The 23,707-nt window shown below is 38.1% G+C and overlaps 1 protein-coding gene across 1 annotated transcript in view; it reads left to right on the forward strand.

Moving 5' to 3' along the window:
• Positions 1 to 23,707, forward strand: part of LOC129779626 (TGF-beta receptor type-1) — a 192,046-nt gene that overhangs the window by 139,445 nt on the left and 28,894 nt on the right. The window contains exons 4-5 of the mRNA XM_055787214.1: positions 5,877 to 6,055; positions 18,040 to 18,276. Of these exons, the coding sequence (XP_055643189.1) occupies positions 5,877 to 6,055; positions 18,040 to 18,276 (416 nt within the window). The remainder of the gene's footprint in view (positions 1 to 5,876; positions 6,056 to 18,039; positions 18,277 to 23,707) is intronic.

The following is a 23,707-nucleotide window of genomic DNA, read 5'->3' on the forward strand; positions in this document are numbered from 1 at the left end:
AATTTGGGGTTTGTTTGTTGAGGGGGTCTCCGTAGCCACATTGGTTGCGCGTTCGCTTAGTAAGCGATCGATCGTGAGTTCAAAACTCAGGGCCCTCATTGACCATCTTTGTGTTGTTACAGAGTAACTACGTCCACGCAACAATCATCAGCGATGGAGATCGATCTACGGTCGAAATAAGATCGATTCATCCATACAACTGCTCTCCTCTGCAAGACACATCGGGCTGCTGTTCTATAAATAACTCAAAAATGATCAATCAACTGTCTCCACTGTCCAACTGGATAATGGAAGAACAAAAAGGAAAACTCTTACGCCTAAATGGCTACTGTGTAAATGTGTTCCATATGCAATGGTATGGAAGGGAATACTCTAGCGCCGAAAAATGGCAACTGTGTAATGTGTTAATTATAGATATGATAAACATGTGACATGTACACGATTAAAATTCGGCTCTGTTACAGCTAAAATGCTAATGAGCCTAAAATAAACAAAAGGAATAAAAAACCGAAATTGCAGCGATTTTCATTCATGTTGGGACCATTCTAGTAGTGGTAGTAATTTTGTGACTTATTGTGTCTGATTTTACAACGCGTTCGCACAGTGAGACTATTGAAAACAATCAGTTATTCTTTCAATTGTTCAAAAATTGTCTTACTTCGGAACCGAGAAAAATTCTTTTCTATTTTCGTTCGCGAAAATGTTCGCTCGTAATACTATTGATTTTTTCCCCAATAATAGACTAGTGAAAATAGACAGCAGTAATTCTTAATGATTCAGAATTATTTCTTCCACTACAGCACTTTTGAATTATCCAATAAATACAGGTCGGACTCGATTATATATAATCACAATTTTACTCTCAACGTTAATTGTCGAATCCAATACATAATCGAATCACAAAAACGCTATATTTCTATTAATGTGTTTGACATTCATACATTGATGAAAAAAATGTTTTCATGGGATTCGATTATGTATAGGATTTGAAAATAATTGTTGAAAAAAATGGTCGACTATATATAATCGAGTCCGACCTGTAAAACCAACGGCCCTTTTTAAGAACCTCATTCCCGAATTTTTAAAATAAAATATATTCTTTTATTATTCTTTTTAGGGATTGCAGTATCCAGAGAACATTATACAGGGTTTTCCAACTTTAAATTCCGAAAGTAAATTGAAATAAAACACACTTAGAATTCGAATTTCGATGAAACTTTTATTTCAAATTAAAGTTTGGTTTATGCCATTATGTGTGAAATACAACATCATTCGAATGTCCACCTTGGGCTTCCTCGCACACCTTGATCCGAAACAGGTAATTTTCGATGACTTTTCGGCACATATGAGGCGGTATCTCGGTCATAACTTCACGGATGTTGTCTTTCAAATGTTCAAGAGTTTGCGGAGAGTTGGCATAGACACGGTCTTTCGCATAACCCCACAAAAAAAAGTCTAGCGGGTTCAAATCGCATGATCTGGACGGCCAATTGGCATCACCAAAACGCGAAATTATGCGTCCCTCAAATTTCGTTCGCAATATGGCCATGTTCGGTCGTTTTGTGTGGCACGTGGCGCCGTCCTGCTGAAACCACATGTCATCCGTATCCATATCTTCAATTTGTGGCAAGAAAAATCGGTTAACATGCGGCCATAGCGCTCACCATTCACAGTTACGGCCCGATGGCCAGAAATACGGCCCGATGACTCCACCAGACCATAATGGGCACCAAACAGTGACTTTTGGCGGATGCAATGGCCTCTCAACAATCACGTGTGGATTTTCTGAGCCTCATATACGGAAATTTTGGGTGTTCACATAGCCACCGAGCTCGAAATGTGCCTCATCGCTGAAGAAAATTTGATGCGGAAGTTCAGCATTTTGCTGCTGTTGTTCGTTCACCCAATCGACGTATGCCCGACGCATTCCATGGTCACCACGCTCTTATTTTTATACCAGTTGGACTTTATATGGATGTAGGTGCAAGTCCAAATGCAAAATTCGCCACAATGATGTGTTTGACAAGCCCAATTGCTGAGCACGCCGTGGAATCGAAACATTCGGGTCATCCTCCACACTGGCAGCAACAGCAGCAATAATTTTCGGCCGAACGCACATTACGATGATGCTCAGGTTTCACAATATCCGCTACGGATCCAGTTTGTTCGAATTTACGCACTACATTAGCGATTGTGTGCTCTGTAGGCCGTTCATGACTACCAAAATCCGTCCGTAATGCTCGAAAAACATTTGCCGGTTTTTCATCATTTTTATAGTATAATTTAACAAAATTAACACATTGTGCGATGCTAAAACGATCCATATTGTAAAATGGCAGACATTCAACTAACGATATGACGCTTTGGTTGACAGCTATGTCAAACGGTTGTCAGCGCAGGGCTGTATACTTTCGGAAGCCCGAAATGGAAAACCCTGTATAAAAAGAAGAAGAATATTCACGGAACAAAAATCATATATACTGATTGAAATTGTCTCCTATAAATTCTGTACTGTGAATTTGCAATTTTTTCCCGAGAAGTGAACAGATGAATTCACGCATAATTTTAGAAGGTATGTTCGATGACGACCAAATTTTCTAAACCAAAATGTTCAAAGTTATTTACGTATCAACATGATCATCAGGGTGTTTATTCCAATCATGCAACGAGACAAAATATTATCACAACCAACTTGCTGTATCAATTGAAGGGACCTAGGAAAGTTTTACATAGTTTGACTTAAATCTCGAAACCGGATTTAATGTTTATTTTTCACTAGCTGACCCGGCAAACTTCGTCCCGCCTAAAATTTGTTTTTTGTTATCAATACCTTCAAACATTCACGTTTTCTTACTATGAGCAAGTTCATGGGTCCAATCGCAGAACTGTTCATTAATTGATCTTCTATTCGCCCCCGTTGAATTTACTTTTTACTATAAAATTCCTAGTATTTCTAACAAAACTCATCAGATTATTTTCAGACACAATTCTTGTTCAAGATTTTTCAACCACCTGCAAATAACATGTTTCTCTGTTACATGGAATAAATGTTTTATACGAAAATTTGTTAGAATAAAGACAGGCCTAAATCGGACAATTCCTTCCTCGAGTTCTGCTCATATCAACACATCCGGTGATCCTTTTTTTTTTGGTTAAGATGGAAGAAGATTTAAGAGTGCGTTTCATCACATTAAAATCCATTTCCAGTTTCGAACAAAGATCAATTTCGCTAGCCCAAACATGAAATGGACTAACAGCACTTGTCACTATGTAATTGTGGAACATATGGGAATTTAATTTTCCGAATTTTCCCTTTTTCCTTCAGAGTTTTCCGAAATTTTTCAATTGTCATGTTTGGTTGGAATATTTTTGGTTGAAATATGTGTAATATTTTTATGGGACCCCCTCTCCATTCCAGAGAAGGGAGGGGTGTCATACCATCATAGAAACATTTCTCATACCCAAAAACCCTCACATCCCAAATTGTGCTTCATTAGTTCACGAGTTATGCATAAATTTGTGTTTCATTTCTATGGCAGACCCCCCCTCCCTTCAGAAAGGTGGGAGGAGTGTTGAACCACCTTAGAAATGTTTCTTGCCAACTAAAACCTCCGCATGCCAAATTTGGTTTCATTTGCTTGATTAATTCTCGAGTAATGCAGAAATTTGTGTTTCATTTGTATGGCAGCCCCCCTTTAGAGAGGGGGGTGGGGAGTCTAATCACCATAGAAACATTTATTGCACCCTAAAACATCAATATGCCTAATTTGGTTTAATTTGATTAAATAATTCTCGAGTAATGCAGAAATTTGTGTTTCATTTGTATGGCAGCCCCCTTTAGAGAGGGAGGTGGAGTGTCTAACTACCATAGAAACATTTATTGCACCCTAAAACATCAATATGCCTAATTTGGTTTCATTTGCTTGGGTAATTCCCGCATAATGTAGAAATTTGTGTTTCATTTGTATGGTTGCCCCCCCCCCCCCTCTCTAAGGGGTCTCAAGATATCATGAAAACCTTCCCCGGCCCCAAAAACTCCTACATACCAATTTTCATATTGATCGGTTCAGTAGTTTCCGAGTCCAGACAGACAGACAGACAGAAATCCATTTTTATATATGAAGATTACAAATTAATGACAATCAGTCTCTTCTTTGCCTTATAAATATGGGATTCCGAGACTCCTGCTTTTGCGCCGCCTCTCTTGGCGACAACATTTCGTTTCGTTTAAAAATTAATTCGAATAAGTTTTTTTCGTTTTTTTCAATGGGCATCGTGCAGTATCGATTCGCGATGCGCTTGTTCCGGTGACACGTTGGTTTAAACAAACAAACTTCTGTTGAAAAATGTCTACTGTGATTCTATACACTCCTAACATAATTCAGTGAGATCTTTATAAATTTTAATACAATGAATAAATCAGTGTGTTCGGATATTTTTCGTGTTTACTCATTGAAAGGAGAAATTCGACGGATTAAAGTACGAACGGTTGGGGAATCCACCATTTTCGCATGATCTAGCTCTCTTCAACTTCCATCTGTTCCCAACGTTCGAATAATTTTCTCCTGGAAAGCGTTTTTCATTAAATAAAGAAGTTATTGTGGCAGTAGATTTTGTGAATTAATCACCTTTGTGATAGGATGGGGTACATAAATTGTAGAATCAGAAAAGGCCTACTTGAACTCAGAGAAGAACACACTGAATATCAATACCTTTTTTCGAACCGTGAACTCCGCGAACTGTTATCAGAAAAGAAAATTGTTTCTGAATTTCCTTGAAATTATACTGAGTTTTCTGAAGCTAGACTAGGTCCTTGTTCCTTTAAAGTTTTGCAATGTATTTTTTTAATTTCAAATCATTCTTTCTTTGGGGTTTTTCTGTCTATTTATTTAATTATATGGAACAATTTTTGGTTATGACAGTTGTACATTCTGAATTAATTGATGCTTAGTGTAACGTTCTTTTCATATGTGAAATGACGTCAGAAAATCACAGAATCTTTTAACTGATGCAAAAAATGGAGCAAATCGCTGCGCGACTAAAGCAATCAGACGCGTCTCTTGGAAAAAAATTAATATCAGCTAACACAGCGCTAAATTGACTAGAAGCCAGACGTGTGGATAGACGATGCGATAGTGGTCATTATACATGCCATTAGCATTATCAGGTCTGATTTGACAGTTTAAAGTGTTCGTTATTTTGTAGATCTTCAGCTGTCTGGGTAATATTACAATCGGATAATTTAGAGACAAGCGCCGCACAAAAATAGAAACTCACCGAAATAAAATATATACAACAAACCAACATGCTTAGTAAAAACTACAATGCTCGTATCTGTAATTGGTGAGTTAGCCAAAATGAATTATAGGTTTCGTGTTTCTCCTGTCAACTGGTCGTACATTCTTCTCGTATACCACATACATACCGAAGCGTTATCAGCAGTGAAGTGATTAAAAGTAATAGGAACGCAAGATTTGGTTACGGAATCCTGAACCAAAAAATCAGAGTACGTTTTTCGCTATCCACAATAAATTATAATCAACGAGACAGCGTTTATTACCGTGAAGTTGCAACTCATACGTTTTCAGTATTGATATCTTTATTGGGTGACAAGGTAATCCGAGTTGACAAACTCCGTGTGGGCGGCTCGAGCTTATATCGTTAATCGAATGAAGGCTCAATTTTATGGCTGGGTTAATATGGCAATACCAAGGTGATACAGTAATGCGCAAATTCGAAAATACAGCTGACTTCTGTTTGGGTTTGGTATGATGATCGGCTATAAATACGCGGTTTATGGCGTCGCCGTATTGATCCCCGAGCAATTGTAAAACGAGCAACAGTTCCTCATCACGGAACAACATTTCATTTTGTAGATGCATTGAGCGACGCATCCTCACTCCTCCGGAGAATCCGATCTGGTGCCGGGAGAAATACGCTGAGTCCGCTGGTGGAGGAGACGGTGGGAGCCACGGGTTTCACACGATGGGCTGTTGCGATACCAACTTTTGTAACTCTATGCTGTACTTTGGCGCCACACTGAACGGAATGCAACGTAAGATCCTTCGCGTTTCGTATTCAAATGTTTACCGTAATAATAACTACTATTTGTTTCACATATCAATCATCAAGGACGATCGTCCGAGAGCGTATTCAAAACAGTATCGAACATTATATCAACCAGCTCTCTCGCTCCATCATTCCGTTTGGTCTCGTTCGTATGTGTGTGGGAGTTTTGTTTTTTACATCGTATGTTCAAATCTTGTGCTTCTTGGAAGAATTTGTCGTCCCGTCCTGTGTCTCTCTCACATTTTATGTGGAAATGTTTGTTCGTCGTTTCGGGGTACGAATGAACTGGAACGAACAAAAAAACAAAACCAAATTAATTCACCTATCGCAGGCGCATATCTCATCTACACCGGGGTCCTTCCGAGGAGACCGCCATCACAATATGAAATAGGTTTTTGTTTGTTCCTTTCCAACCTCGTCTCGGATCATTTGTTGTTCGTGATGTTATTGTCGCCTACAAGTCATCGCATCCTTCGTCAGCTTCTGGGGATCAGACACGCACAGTCAGGGTCTAGGCGTTAAATTCGGTGGAAACTGTGTGCGACGCGTAAATGGGTGTTCTTAGGAGTTGGGGACACTCGCGGCTCACGGCTAGTAACATATGTTATTTGTAGAGACAGCTTACCAGAGTGGGTATACGCGTATAAAGTATACTAATCATATTAAGCTGAACTGGTATTCAACGAAAACAATGTGAATCCTTTCCTTCTTCTATTAATTTTTCAAATGCTACCGACGGGAAATGTTTTCATAAAATATAAGTTCAATACTTCTTTTCAGCCTACAATTCTTGTAATAATGAAAAATACATTTAATAAAATAAAATTTTGTTTTTTGTAAATATATTTATTACCTACCCAGGCGAAATAAATTTTCCTGTTCACAGATTATTGTGATGAACTTATATCAAAATAGCGGTTTCAATATTCAATTGTTTCTTTACGGATATGTTCACAACATAGAAAAAGATTAGTATAACTTCTTATGAAGCATAATGTATACAATGAATGTTAGACCGAAATGAAAAGTGATATATAGACCGAAAACAAGTTGCACCGATTGTGACAAAATCATCTATATTTTTTTTTTCTTTATTAAAGAGATTTTCAGCCAAAGGCTAGTTCATCTCTACGATCATCTATATATTTTCGTTATCAGTATTTTATTTTTATCAGTTATCAATATCCTTATTTTGAATTGATTCATCTAGATTGCACTATCCTGGAATAGGTTTGAATGATTTGCCGATTTTGCCGAACATACCCACTTTTAAAACTTCATAACTTTTGAACCGCTTGACCGATTTAAAATCTCTAGCCAGCAGATAAAGGGTATTGAAATATAACATTTTTCCATAACACATAAAAAATTCGTAAAGATACATTCTTTTATGTGTAAGGTATATATCTATTCTACTTTTTTGACAATTTCGCAAAGAAAAAGAATTTTAACGAACCTTATTATGAAGAAAATTGAACGGCATACAAAATGTATATTTTTGTTGGTGAAAACTTTATACATTTTAGTTTTCCATAGTTTATCGACGTTCCTATACAATTTTATGAAATCTTTTTTTTTATAACATAACATGAAAAAAATTAGGAATATATGTATTCGTTAATGTGTTATTATTGAAAAAAAAAACACAAAACAGTATTTATTTGTTTTTATTAGGCATCTAAATAACAAATATATCTCCCTAAATGTTTAATACTTTATGCAGAAAGTCTCTGTTAAATGTAAACAAATGGATTTCAGGTCTCCACATCATAAAACCATTTTTTAAAGTTGTTACCTTTTTGACATGTGAGGTGAACTTTAGTAATTTTTTATACAAAGTTCGTTTAAATGCTTCTCATTTGTTTGTAAGAGTTTCAAAATCGGCTTGGCAGTTCTAAAGTTATGAACTTTCATAAATTGACATATAAACATAATTTATTAACATAAAATAATTTGCGGCAATATATTTTATTTTCATATTTTGTCTTGAAGTATCGACAATTGGCTTAAAGTTTTTCGATTGGCTAAAAGAAAAATTCGATTGGCTTAAAGCAGGGATTCTCAAACTTTTTTGGCTAAAGACCACTTTTCCAAAATCAACTGATACCCACAGCCAAATTTATATCTTCTAATATTGAGGGTTTATTCAATTCGCTCGTTTATAACTTCGGATATTGTTTTAGAATCCTTCAAAATATTAGAATTTCAGGAATCACTTTTTTGTAGCAGGTTTTAATCGCCCTGAATAGGATTATGCTACATGCTATTCAGTATTGCCTCAGTAGAATTACAGTGGAATTATCGTTCGTAAAACGCAAATCAACCAGCACCAAACAAGCGTTCAACATAGCATCCACACAGAGCCATAAACTGGCGACTTGAAGCGCTTTTTTTAAAAAAAAGTTTAAAGTTTTGTTAGTTTTTTTTATCAAACTCTCAAAAAATATCGTCAAATAACCACCGTATTCTCCTGATATATCTCCAACTGACTGTTTTCATTTTTCAAAACTAGAACTATAACTTTAATGCACCCAACGATAGGATACATAACAGAGTCTTCGTGACGAGAACTGAAGTCTATTTCGGAAATGCTTGCGTAAGCATGCCAAATCTGTCCACAATTTCACCGGACATGTGTGAGCCTTGATAAACGGAAGGAGACGTTTCTATACATTCAAGAACCTTATAAATTTTTAAACTATTCTTGATTTCAATGATTGACAGTAGAAAAACTCCAAAGCTCATTTTACCATGAAAACATCGCTGATTCAGTAATGAATGTTGTTCTCATGTCGGTCACATTTACGTAAAATTCGAGCAGATCAATAAGAAACAGCGAACAGAGGTTGGTGAAAGAGCAATGACGGACATCTTGAGCCAACCATGAAACACGGCGGAAAAATATTATGGGCTGGGGCTGTATTTTATGGTTTGGCTTAAATCAATGGGATAACGACGATGATAACTTTACCTTCCAGCAGTATAACAATCCGAAGCATTCAGCAAAAAAACAAGTATTCTTCCGATAAACCTGTATTAAATCCATAGAATTGCCACCCTAGAGACCTGAACGATTTTGAATTTTTCTGAAAATTCATGGAATATCAGGGAATTTTATTTCAGTCGTTGAATCGGCACACTGGGATTGTTCTGTGTCGTTGGCGTGAGTTTTTAAAGCATTTCTGCATTCCGCTTGGAGCGCTCCTTCAAGGTTTAACCTCTCGTTGCTGATATACAAAATTAAGAAATAAAGAAAATTTAAGTGCAAAACGTACCATCGTTTATTTCTCCATTGTGACAAGGTACGTATACGCGATACTCAATCGTAAAGTGGTTGCAATGCGTTATTTTGTTTGCTTGGGTCCTGATGGCGGCGACGACAACCGTCGCGAACCAGACGGAATATTCTTGTCAATCCGGACCGGGGCCGACGCGGATCTCAACGTGTTAAGCGGGCAATTTAAGTATTATTGAAATTTTGAGATCGATCTCGTCTAGGTTGAGTAAAACATTTTATCTACCTTTTTCAAAAGCACGAACATAAGTGTTTCCAGCGATGCCGCAACAATAACACCATACAGAAAAATGTGTCAAGTTTGTGTCTTGTTCTTGAATTTGTTCAAAGATTTTTCTGATTTGACCCAGTAAATTGCGACGGCCATTTATCACATAAAAATCTTGGTTTTTGGCGACTTCGGCATACAAACGTATACTCGAAAACTGTGGTCCGAAAATCGTGTTAGAACGGAATGGCCGTAGCAAAATACTCTACAAAAGGATAGACAACGGCCAATAGCAAACACAAACGCACAGGTACGCGCACATGCACAAACACACACAAACGTAGTTAATCAAAGGCGTCTAAAAGCATAATCAAATGCTTTCCCCCGATTAATGGTAAGCATCTAAGTGAACGTGTTGAATAACTACGAAGTAAAAATAGAGCGTGGGTTCAGGACCACCACGACTTTTTTTTTTTCAAATAATGGCATGCCGTTTTCTGTTTTCAGGTAAAAACAATTTCTACAGCTTGTTTTGATGATCAGACGATAAGCAATCGAAATTGCATGGTTTTGCAATTTGTCGTCTTCTAAAAGAAAATTTAACTCCTTTTCCGTAAAGATAAAAAAATATATTCTATTAGGATTACCTTCCCCTAATCTTTCGTCCAGTTTACGGTTATCTGGAAAGCAACAAAATATTTTTTTTTTGTTTAGAGAAGCATAATTGATTGCTGTGAATCATTGAGCTATGTTTTTATTCGATTTATTCTAACTGGAATTTGAGAATCCGAGAATCTGAGAGTCTCAGAATCTGAGAATCTAAGAATATAAAAATCTGAGAATCTTAGAATCTGAGAATTTGAGAATCTGAAAATCTAAAAATCTGACAATCGGAGAATATGGAAAACTGAGAAAACGAGAATCTAAGAATATACAAATCTGAGAATCTTAGAATCGGAGAATTTAAAAATTTAAGAATTTGAAAATCTGATAATATGAGAGACTGAAAATCTGAGTATCTGAGAATCTAAGAAATAAAAAAAACAAAAAAATAATAAATAATAAAAAAAAACTAAAAAAAAACTATATGGAAAATGACCGTTTCAAGCTGTACTGGGATCGCACTGTTCTGACCGACCTCTCGATCCACCACAACCGGCCAGATATAATGGTTTACGACAAGAGCGACCGCAAAGTCACCATCATCGATGTCGCTATTCCACTGAACCAGAATCTGGAGGAGACCCACGGTCGCAAAATCTGCAAGTACCGACCATTGGCCGTGGAGCTCAAGGAACTGTGGGGGCTAAGGGAGGTCCCAAGAATTGTTCCAGTCGTTCTCTCTGGAACTGGAATTGTCCCGAAGACACTTCTGGAAGCGCTAAAGGTGTTGAATATGGAGAAGGAATTGGCCGGCATCCAAAAGTCGGTCATCCTTAGCACCTGCGCGATTGTCCGACAATTTCTCGGTCAGGACTGAAACAGCACGAGCATGCAGATACGTGCATTCCGCAGAGCCTAGTCCCCCTTTGGCATTCAGAAGCCCGGGGGCAGGTGAAAATTCTGGCTAGGTTCGCCTAGTTAAGAAGTGAGATAAGTCTGCCAAAAAAAAATATAAAACTGTTTTTTTGCGTTTTGCAAAAATAAAAAATATAAAACTGTTTTTTAAATTTGAGAATTTTGAAATAGGAATCTTAGTTAAGAAAACGCTAGTAGGTGGATAGAACAGGTAGAGCTCGGACCACGTGCATCACGCCATGGAATGCGCCAATAACAATAGAACAGCTGACTGGGCAAAAATTATTCACATAAGCGAGCGGTGCGAGGCGCGACTACTTTGAGTGTAAAAAAAATAACTCTGAAAATCTGATAATCTAGAATCTGAGAATTTGAGAATCTAAGAATCTAAGAATCTGAGAATCTGAAAATTTGAAAATTTGAGAATCGAAGAATATGAAAATTTAAAAATCTGCGAATCTGAGCATCTGAGAATCTGGAAATCTGGGAAAAAGAGAATTTAATAATATAAAAATCTGAGAATTTGAGTATATAGGAATCTGAGAATCTAAAATCTAATCTACTTCTAATTGACCCCCTTCTCTTCTGGTCCCGGAATCAGAGATGTACATTTGTGTGATTCAGAATCTTTTCCGCTCTCAGTAGCTTTCAGTAATAAATTCGTAGTGATATACACCAGGTTTTTTGCGCGGTTTTTTTTACGAGGTTTTTTTACGCGAATTTCGGAATTTCGAAATTTTTTACGGAGATTTTCCAATTAACGCGTTTTTTTACGCTTATTTTCGAATTAATGCGGTTTTTTACGCGGATTTTCCAATTAATGCGGTTTTTTACGAGGTAAGTATCCCTCGCGTAAAAAAACCTGGGTGTATTGGAATATGTTGATACTAAAAAAAAATAATCCACTATTTTTTTTTTCAACTCAGAATTTATTATTGAAAGCGACTAAAGCGGGGTAAATAACTTATAAATTAAATTGAAAATATTTGATGCTGTATGGAGTGTATTACTTGTGACCATACGGAGAACTCTATATCAGAGGTTGAAAGCGTGGAGGCGATCTGGCGTAGTGGTAACATCCATACCTTTCACGCAGAGATCACGAGTTCAATTCTCACTCCCGACATTCTTCCAAAAATGGAAGTAAAAGTGACGAACCAGCCAAAATGTATTGAAAGTCACTATGATAAAGAAAAAAAAAAAAAAAAAAAAAAAAAATTTTTTTTTTTGTTTTTCATTTTCTCAATAGTTATATATTACAGTGCTAAAATACCAGTCCAGTCCAGTCAATCATATGTCAATCAGTGAACTTTCGATCGAATATGGCTTCAGCATAGACTGATGATGCGATGGTTTTGATCACTTTTTCCAGTTTTTTGCGAAGTTTACGATGGGATTGGTTGGCCTCATAAGTTTTCTTAAATATGATTTGGTAAGGGCCCAAAAAGTCTCAACTAATCTCTTCAGAGAATAGTTTGGTGGATTCATCTCCTTCCCTATGAACTGGACTTCGTTGGATTTGTAGAAATGCACCAATGCTTGTTATGATCATGTTTTAGAATCGTGGGCAGCAGATAGCGATTCAGGCACTCGCGAACGCACTTTATTGTACATATGTTCACAAATGGTTCAGCCTACGGCCTACCAAACTATTGCCTTTTTACCGAACTTTTCGGTAAAAATCGATGTCCCCGCCTCGTTAAAACTTTGGCCAAAATTTCAATAACCGGTTATTCGGTAATGAAAATCTCAATACCGGTAAAATCGGTAAATTACCGGTAAAAACATACTTTAAAATTAACCCATTTTCTTGAGGAAACGGCTTTTATTTATAACGATTAGTTTACAAAAAACATTTTGCAAGTTTTTTCTGGTTAACGTAAAACTTAAGGGCACATAGAACGTTAATTTATAGTCTTCTAATCTAGATCGGATCTCATTAACAAAGTTTCCAGAAAAGAAAAACGCCCGTTCAGAGTCCAATTATATTGGACGTACAGTACGAGGAGTATCGAATACCATTGTCATGATTTGTCTCTGATGCCCTCTGTACGAAAACTCTTGTCCGAGGGTTTTCATCAATCCGTTTATACACCCAACATTGATTTTTAGCTCATGTTTTGTCATCCCGATTTATGACATTAAATGAGACACAACATAACAGAAAATGTCATGTCTCACAAATACTGGTAAGCATTTGTATAATATACATGGTACAGCAATATAAGATTAATACGAGCGAGCGAAACAAAAGACAAATAAGCTTTACGCATAATTTGCCACATACACGGCCCAGACCGAGATAGATATTGTTCTCCTTCATGCGCTTCTTTTTTACTCTTAGAAAACACTTCCCAACTTCATTTTATAATCAGGTGCAATATTATCGCGTATTTGCTGAACAACTGCTGAAGCATCATTAGCCATGTGGATAGCGTGGTCATGTAAAATAGCTTTGCCTTCCAGCCGTCCTTGGTTCGATCCCCATTGACGGCGTATGGACTTTTTTTTGGCACAATCTCAAATGAAATGAGAAAAGAAAACAGAATGAGATGTCTGCACGCATACATACAAACCATTTTTAAGCTTTTAAAACAGCTCCTTATTTGCGCATTTGACTCTCCAGGATACGAAATGGCATCATTTCTGCCAAACATGACATATTTTCTGCCAACGCTAATTTGGGTGTAGACGTTGAGCTTGGGCTGGACTGGACGTTGATACCTTTGATTGTTGCAATCTTCATTCAAGTTTTTCCTTGATGCCCAATTTTTCTGCAGGTTTCGCATCGGATAGTGGATTTTTTTCCTTCTGTTGTCCAGCTACTGAATCAATATCACCATCGTCAAGTTTGATCAAGTCAGAAACAATTTTAAATGCCTGCTTGACCAATGCAATGTGTGACGTAACATAATTGGACTCTGAAGGGCGTTTTCCTCTTCTGGAAACTTTGTTAATGCGATCCGATATAGATTAGAAGATGTCAAAGTCATCCCTAATTGTGTCACGATAGTTGTTCTAGCAAAAATTGAAATCTGACGTCAGTTTCATAGAGGGGGCATTTCTTTCGCAATAGCAGTTGAACACCGACCAGAACATGTTCGAGGGCATCAACCAATTCCTTTATCGCTGCCAATTCATCATCGCTGAAGCTCATCTTGTGTTTCGTTTTCTGATCGAGCAGCGATTTTTGAACTGAAGTTCGGAGGCCGTAGAATCGGCGCAACACTGCCAGTTGTGTTTTTCGATCTTTCGATTCAATTTTCGAAATACAAATACATTTCAAAGCGGCATAAAGACAAATAAAGGGTGTGTCACATCAAATTACATCACGGAAAAAACGCTGTAGAAATTCGCCCAGTAGACCGATCCTTTTGAAAATTTTAGACAGTAAAACAAAAACAATTATACAACTTTTGGCATTTTCTTTTTATTCATACTTCGAGCCCAAGCCCGTATGCTCGCACTTTCCTCTTTACCCCGTCCATAAGGTTCTGTACAACGTCAGGTTGTAGTTTTTTTTGAAATTCATTTTCTCTTTAAGTCCGCCTCCGATTTGACAACTTTTGGGTTCTTCCGGAGGGCCTGCTTCATAATCGCCCAATATTTCTCTATTGGGCGAAGCTCCGGCGCGTTGGGCGGGTTCATTTCCTTTGGCACGAAGGTGACCCCGTTGGCTTCGTACCACTCCAACACGTCCTTTGAATAGTGGCACGAAGCGAGATCCGGCCAGAAGATGGTCGGGCCCTCGTGCTGCTTCAATAGTGGTAGTAAGCGCTTCTGTAGGCACTCCTTAAGGTAAACCTGCCCGTTTACCGTGCCGGTCATCACGAAGGGGGCGCTCCGCTTTCCGCAAGAGCAGATCGCTTGCCACACCATGTACTTTTTGGCAAACTTGGATAGTTTCTGCTTGCGAATCTCCTCCGGAACGCTGAATTTGTCCTCTGCGGAGAAGAACAACAGGCCCGGCAGCTGACGAAAGTCCGCTTTGACGTAGGTTTCGTCGTCCATTACCAGGCAATGCGGCTTCGTCAGCATTTCGGTGTACAGCTTCCCGGCTCGCGTCTTCCCCACCATGTTTTACCTTTCGTCGCGGTTAGGAGCCTTCTGAACCTTGTATGTACGCAGGCCCTCCCGCTGCTTGGTCCGCTGGACGAATGAACTTGACAAATTCAGCTTATTGGCGACATCCCGGACCGAACTTCTCGGATCACGTCTAAACTGCTTAACTACGCGCTTGTGATCTTTTTCACTGACGGAGCATCCATTTTTGCCGTTCTCCACCTTCCGGTCGATGGTTAGGTTCTCGAAGTATCGTTTTAGTACTCTGCTGACCGTGGATTGGACGATTCCCAGCATCTTACCGATGTCCCCATGTGACAACTCCGGATTCTCGAAATGAGTGCGCAGGGTCAATTCACGACGCTTTTTTTCGTTCGACGACATTTTTCCAAATTTACGAAAAATTGACAGTGAAGCATGGCCAACGTGATCTATACACTCTTATCTGATTATAAGCGCAAGCTGAAGATATAATTCCTAAAAATTAAATTTCTACAGCGTTTTTTCCGTGATGCAATTTAATGTGACACACCCTTTATTATTTATGATGTAAAAACAAAAATTATCGAAATTATCGGTTATTTATAGTAAAATTGCTGGTAATCACGTAATGGATAATGTCCCGGCATACCGATAAATCCGGTTAACAATCCCGAACAGTGGTCACCCAGAAGCGTTTTGCAATCAAACATGAATGCTTCAGTGCTTACGTTTTCCATTTTCGCCAAATGACTCAGTCAAGTTTTAGGGATAGTACACCATTTGTACACGATCATTCGGGAAAATGTCTTGCATAGTTTTAGTTTTAATATGTTGTTAATAAGTCGGCCTCGTTTGGGTGAATAATAATTACTGAACGGTTACTTATATTTGATGCTATCGTCACACAGATGACCACAAAAAATTCGGATCACAAGTTTCTCTGCATCATTTATCTTACTTCCCAAAATCATTAAACCACGTCAACGGACCGCACAAACCTCCAGAGCCAGGACACGGCACCATCAATCTCTATCTGTTTCCCACGATGGTTGCTTCACCAGCACCTTATAGTTTATTGTTTTTATCTGTGTGATCCTCGGCAATCATGACAGTTGACTCGTGCCTTCAAGCACCGGACATCCCACGCACTAACGTAGAATATCAAAGGAGAAGGATGGGGGAGGGGGGGGGGGTCACCACATAAATCTGTGGTCAAATCAAGTGGTAGGATATTAAAAGTGTTCCTCCATCGTTAGTGTTGGTACGTGATGATTTTCGGTGTTGGGATTATGCTCAGTTTTGTGAGCTGGGTTGGCACATTTGCCCTTTTTTTTGTGTATCAAAATCTTCACTTTTACCTGTTGAGTTTATTATCATTCCACAGCATAAGCATGATTTGGCCATCTGGCTCTGAATATATCACGCATAACGACAAGTTCGTTATGAATATTATATTCATGAGAAAGTAATTGTACGCATCGATCATCATGTTAAAACCTGTATACGATATTCAACCGGGTTTTTTTGTTCCTGAAATTACGATAAATCATAATCAGTTCCACAGTTCATTTCACGAGACGAGTACTATCCGTAATTTATGTTTTCGCGATAACCTCCACTCGACACATATCATAACAATTCATCCTAATGCCAGTTCTATAATTTACGATAAACAAAGGTACTTTTTGTCTATTACACAAGCGCGTGGTTCCACAAGGACCACTGAGAAGTAAAGTATCAGGAAACCCATCGACATCGGGTTGTCGCAAGGAAGAAAAAAAACAAAACAATTGTTTCCCCACCATCGTTTTCCACGATGATCGTTTTGCCAACTAGCTAACTTTCGTATATCCTCTCCTCAAAGGGTTGTCAAAAACGCCGAAACGTGCTGCAGTATCAATCGACCATATTAGCGAACTCATAAATTGGCGAAAAATGTGTAACAGTAGTTGCGCCACAAACACGCAGACGTTGTTGGTTTTTTTTTCGTCAAATCAAATTACACAGTTCTATTTACCGTTTTCCTAGCCTGTTAACTTCTCGGAATGTTTAGAACCGTGCAACATATCTGCGTCATGCCGAGGGTTGCTTCTACGCCTCCATCAGTTCGCCTTAGTTATGCTTGGTAATGCCTAAAAATAAGCACCAAATAAATATATATTTTAACAATCTTTGACGAGTGCTCTTTTATTGAACTTAACTTTCGTAATATAATGCATGATACTTGCCTTCATGTGTTCCTAACCGTATGATTAGCTGGAAGTACTGTATGCTGCATGTAGAATAATAATGGTAAAATATGTGTTTTGTGAGTATAAGTTGTTTGTTTTTTTTATCAGTATGTGCAACCGGTATAATCGGATGGGACGAGCAACGGAAGGAAAACTCTTCTCCGCCTAATCTCTCCCCCCGTTTCAGTTTGGTTCAAAAGACTGACACGCTTCTCCGGGTGATGGTGGTTGTAAAAAAAAACTATGCATGATTCATGTCTCTCTCTTGTTATATATATTCCGCTTCATTTTTACATTCCTCATGCTCGAAGTTCAGTTTATTTTACGCTTCACTAACACACTAAACAGGATTTGTGAGTTTTTTTTCATCCCTCCCAACCCTAGTACCAAGATTTTCCCTCGTTTTCCCACCATCCTCACAGCCATCCTTTGACTCAGATGAGCAAAGAAGCATAAACTTTGATTTATGTTGCTGATTTTCTAATAAAACTTTTTCCTCTCGACTTTTTTTTCCTCTGCCGCGGCCTGCGTTCGCGTTTACCGTTCCACCTGGAAACATATTTTCATTTGCGACACACGCTGCTGTTGCTGCTACTGCTGCATGGTTACGTGCCCGGACATAATTGGAAATTTCGCGCCATTCGCGTGGTACCGATCCTTCCCCCCCCCCCCAGCCCACGAGGTGAAGGAACTGGACAGTGTTCTGTTGATCCTGCTGGCCGTCGGAGGCGTGGTGACTTTCGCGGCCTGTGCCAGTCTGATGTTTATAATGCTGCGGCGAAGGAAGCGCAACAGCGGAGCCCGACAGATTCTGCCCGAGGACTCGGTGTGCGGTGCGAGCTATCCCATCCTCAACGGACACACGACCATTCAGGACTTCATCGAGATGACCACTTCCGGATCGGGATCGGGTGAGTTTGTGCGGTTTTTTGTTTTTAATTTATAATTTAGATTTATTTAAAACTGTTCGATATTTTAATCGAGATCGGATCTGACTAACGTGAGCTCGTTAGCTGGACTTGAGTTTACGTTATTTTCTTCAGATTAATCTATATTTGAGTCGTCCGAAAACGAGCGTTGTCTATAGCAGAGATTAGTAACTTTTCATCTTGTTGGCCTTTTTTGATTGGAATTAGTTGTTCTGCGACCCCCTAGAAGAAATTTACGTTGGGATACCATACCATACTTTTATAAATACTTAATTCATTTTGATTCTTTTTTTCGTCCTCAATGTCCAGTTAACTTTTAGTCTTGGTCTTTATCGGAAGAAAATTTGAAAGTAGGCTCTCGAGATGCGCAGAAGTAAACGGAATAAAGGTATTCGATGCTTGCGAAGCAGTGCAGTAAAATTTCAAACTCAATCTAAAGAAATCTACGAGAATGACAAATATAGGTCGGACTCGATTATGTACAGACTCGATTATATACATTTACAAAAACATTTTTTTATATATTTCAAATAAGACTTATTCCAAGAAAAAAAATAAACCTTTCAAAGTTAAGGTTAAATTTAAGTGGCTATTATATGTACAGTGGGATCGTGATTTTTCATGATTTTGCTTGAATTTTCACCAGAAATTGTTTATATCGATATTTCAGCGAAATTAGAAAAAAAAATAGTGTTGGGTGTCAAAGAACAAATTGTAGAGTGGCTAGGGAGCTTTAATTTAATTGATATAAACAATCAAGTTTAATATCAATTTTTGGGACAAAACTAATAATAACCCATTAAAAATTAGAAACTGTATAGTTTTTCACTTGCAAAATGTTATTTAAATCCACTAATTTAGATTTTCCACCACTATATCCTATACTAAATTTTCTCATCTTTCAAATGGAAACAACAGAATCGTCTTCCGTAGCGTACTTTTCAATGTAGAGCTAGTTTGAGGCAACAGAGTCCGAAACGAAAAAAAAAAGTTGTATAACTCTGTCATTGTTGAAATTTGAACATATGCGTAAAATGATATGGGTCTTTCCACTAAATATGATCGTCTATCACCTTCTGAGAGATTCCGGATGAATTTTTTTTTTCATGTGACAAAGGTGTTCTCTGACTTTAAGGGGTTGAATCAAAACTTAAATTCTTCTTTCATATTTGAAATACTAAAGATATATGCACAAAAAGGAATTTAAAAAAAAATTGACTCGATTATATACAGTGAAAGAAATCCGAGACCGAATATAATCGAGTTCGTGTAATACGACTCGTCATTAAAAACACTTCTCGCTCGTTTGAAATTAGTTAACATCGTCAATTATGATCCGAACAGGTTCATTCTCAACCGAGGAGCTAGTCGTTCGTTTTTGAATGAGACGAATGTCCTGAGTCGAACGGAAACAAGTATAGGTAAATCTGTTTTTGTGCGAATCCTTATTTGTGCAACTCTTTTTCTTGAATAAATTTCTGTAATCAAGTAGCTTCAAATCAATCTTCAAATTTTAAATAGTTGAAATATTGATTACCGAAACAAGTTGATTTCGGCAGGCTTTTAATGGCAAAGTGCCGCAACTTCTTGAATGTCCCTAACGTTCCTAGTGGAACATCGCCGACTTAACGTAGGTCATTTTCATTAGTAGTACTCAATTGAGATTTATTATGCAAAATAACACGCCATAAATGTATTCTGAGCTGCAAGCTCTGGAATACGCGGGACTACAGCGCCAGTCGGGTGAATTTCCTCCGGCCAGAACTGTCCACGCAAAGTTAGACAAGAATAGCCGATTTTGGCGTGACCCTCTTCGATTTTCTAAATCTCAAATCAGCTATTCAGAATCACAACTTTGTCGACCCTTTTCATGAACGAACGGATCACACATGACAATATTGTGTGACAACGATCGTAGTCAAAGCAGCTCAAACGGTTGTCAAACCATAACTAACGGCCATACAAAATTCTATAGTGTATTTGGTGGGACATGGAAGGAATAATTTATTATGATGTGCTTCCGTCTGACCAACCACTAAATCCAGATCTCTACTGCCAGCAACTGGACCGTTTGAAGCTAGCGATTGGCCAGAAACGGCCAGAATTGATCCACAGAAGAGGCGTTGTTTTCCATCAGGACAACGCTAAGCAAGGGTAATGACCAAGGATGGAAAACAAGGGAGCATGATGTGATTTACGATTAATCGCAAACTGCACAGATCGCAATCTGTGCAAACTGCGACTAGCTATTAACCAAATGATTTTCTCACCCATCATAACCAAATGATTTTCTCTTGGTAACTCTGAGTTGACCAAAGCATTGCTAGACTGAAACTAGTTCGAATAATTGAGTTACTCTCCGTCCTCGTTTTGTTTACAACTCCTAACAAGAATTTGCTCCATGGGAATGAGTGTCTCTATGACGTACGCTTTACGATTCTCGCTCTCTCGTCCGGGCGTTCAATTTTCCTTTCCGAGTGCGTTTACTTCGATGAAACTGGGTAAAATAAAAAAATGCGCTACAGCAGATAGGACGACTTTCATGTTTAATGTTTCACAGAGGATTTCTCAGATGGTGTTTAAATTAATCTACAAGAGACTACAAACAATAATCCCCCTCAAATCACTAATTTTATGAGTTAATGTAAATGCGTTATTGGCCAAGGCTATTACGACATCGAACACGTGGTCTTGCGAGATATATTTTTCCGCCAGCCCAAATACAGACCTCTTTTTTCGGGCCCGAGTAAACTGGTAGCTAGAAAAGACCTTGATTACCTTGAATTAATCAAAAAACATAAATTAGCGCAAATATGTCAACATGTGTTTTTTTTGTGTAAGCACGTAAATATTTGCTCATAAAATTTTTGGATTGTGAAACTCTACATAATTTGTATGCAGATAGACTATCCACAGTTTGTGGGGGGGGGGGGGAATACTCATACAACTCAAATGGATAATGATTCTCTGCTACCACAAGCTGAGAAATTTTTTGACGTTTTGTTTTACTATTGATTCATTCAAAAAAAAAAAAGCTTTATTTTTAAATGTTTTCTTATCCTGAGACTGGCTCACCATATTGCACCGCTACTAAAACCGTAGGCTAACTTCAAGGATATTTTCTATTCATTTTCGGCGAATAATCAATAGAGTGCCGTGTTATGAAACATCAGAATAATAGCAAAAACAATATTACCATCATAAGGTGTTGGACAGGTTATTCCAGACGACATTGGAATATATTCCATCTGATCATCTTTAGAAAGGTTAATGACCTTCAAAGGATAAATTTATCTTGGGCACATTGAATTGATGTTCATGACTTCCAGTCGGATGTTTATCAGCTCTGATAATAATTGTGTGGTCCTCACAAAGCATATATTCCAATGCCGTCAGTTCACTGAAATTCTTCGCATACCGTTTGATGATAAGGTAGGATGTTGATAATCATTTGCTGCGATACCTATTGTTCCAACAGTGTTCATTCGACAAAATGAAGACTGAATACCTGAAATTAACCAGATTTAACCATGCAAATCTGCGGTCAAAGCAGTATGTACACTTGAGAGATGCAACAAGTTTGAAGGGATATAAAAAAACATTAGTCGTTCGATAAATCTACTGCCAGATATGTCGGAAGTCCACGATATATGAATAAAATACGTCCATACTAATTCATTACATTTATTCGCAACGAAGAACGTAACCACACAGAATTGAATTAATCAAATATGTGATTCGTTTTATCTACAAAATAAAAAAGGGTCTGAAAGTCAATCGAATTCGAAAGGTGTTTCGTGAAGTCACTAATTGAATTACTATTGGAAAAATTATTTGGAGAGAACTGTGAATGTTCAGAATTATTGGTATCTAAAAACCGATTTTGGGCGGGATGAGATTCGCCCAAATCTGCTGGTAATAAAATTAATCAATTGCATCCATTACCCTTCTGCTGTTCATCGGGCGGGAGACGACAGCAAAATAAAATCGACACGAGACTGAGTCAGCCACTCACTGCGGACAATGCAATAGAGAATTAAAAATCCCTCGACGAGTGTCGTAAGATTTCAGTTGATCGTCTCTTGTTACACTTTCCGATCAAGAACTCATCATCCGCTCTATGGAATGGGATTAACCGTTTGTGGCTTGCACTCACGATAAAACTTGAGTAGTAGAAGTAATGCTTCGAGAGTGCAAGCAGTGGGGATTCCGCTTTCATATTGCTTTTTTGAGATCTTGGTAGCTCTCCGTTCCAAGTATTCTCTCTGTGTACATATGAAGAATAAAAGAGCATCGCCTGCTGGGGGTGATTTAAAAATATCCGACTAGAGAGATATACTTATTCATTGATCGTTGAATGTGATTTTTTACCATCCCTGGTAATGACTCGCCAGGAACTCCGGGAGCTTGGTTGGGAAGTTTTAATGCATCCAGCATATAGTCTGGATCTGACACAAAGCGATTACCACCTTTTCCTCGCATTGCAAAGCTTCTTGAGTGATAAGAAATTGGGATTAAAAGAAGGTTGTTCAAATCGATTACTATAGTGTTTCGCCAATAAGAACTTCTATGAGAGAGGCATTATGAACCTACCTTGAAACAACCTTTGGCAACAAATTATATTATCAAATATTGGACCTAAATCGGACAATCCGAAACATGTTGAATGAAGTTTTGAAAGTGTATTTTTAGTAAAATTTGCCACCCTATAATGTGGTTTAAGATCAATATCATGGAGTTGACCGCAGTCAGTTTTGACATCGACGACGATCTTGCAGAAACTTCATGTACAGAATCTTGCCCGCCTTTTTTGGGATTGCACCCAGAAAAAAGTCCAAACGACGTCAACGGGAATCGAACCAAGGCCGACTGGAATGCAAGACTGTTTTACACGATCACACTATCCACATAGCTAATGATGTTGGGAAGGAGTGTGATAATATTACATCTCATTACAAATTGAAGTTGGAAAGTGTTTTCTAATTTTACTCCTAGAAAACACTTTCCAGCATAAAAGAGATCTATATCCATCATGGTCTGGGCCGTGGCCAAGTAATGCGTGTTTATTTGAAACGTGTCTCTTGTTTCGCTCGTCGTATTTTTCTTATATTGCCGTACCATATATATTATACAAATGCTTATATGAATGCACAGAGGTGGGACAATAATCTTCAAAAATTTTACAGCACTTGGAAACCTTGACATCTCACCAGGATCTGCATCTCTTTTTTTGTACTTGGTCAAAGAACAAGCAAAAAAAAAGATAAAAATAGTTGGCAGATTTCGTCTCAAGGTCGATGGAGTACGTTACTTGTTGTGGTAGTCAAAATGGAGGAATCCCTACTTCGTGCAACCTATTCGGTCTTCTGTGTCACTTACCTTATTACAACTTGGAGCGAGGTTCTGCGGTAGA

This window comes from Toxorhynchites rutilus, chromosome 3 (assembly GCF_029784135.1).
Source record: "Toxorhynchites rutilus septentrionalis strain SRP chromosome 3, ASM2978413v1, whole genome shotgun sequence".
Taxonomy (NCBI): domain Eukaryota; kingdom Metazoa; phylum Arthropoda; class Insecta; order Diptera; family Culicidae; genus Toxorhynchites; species Toxorhynchites rutilus.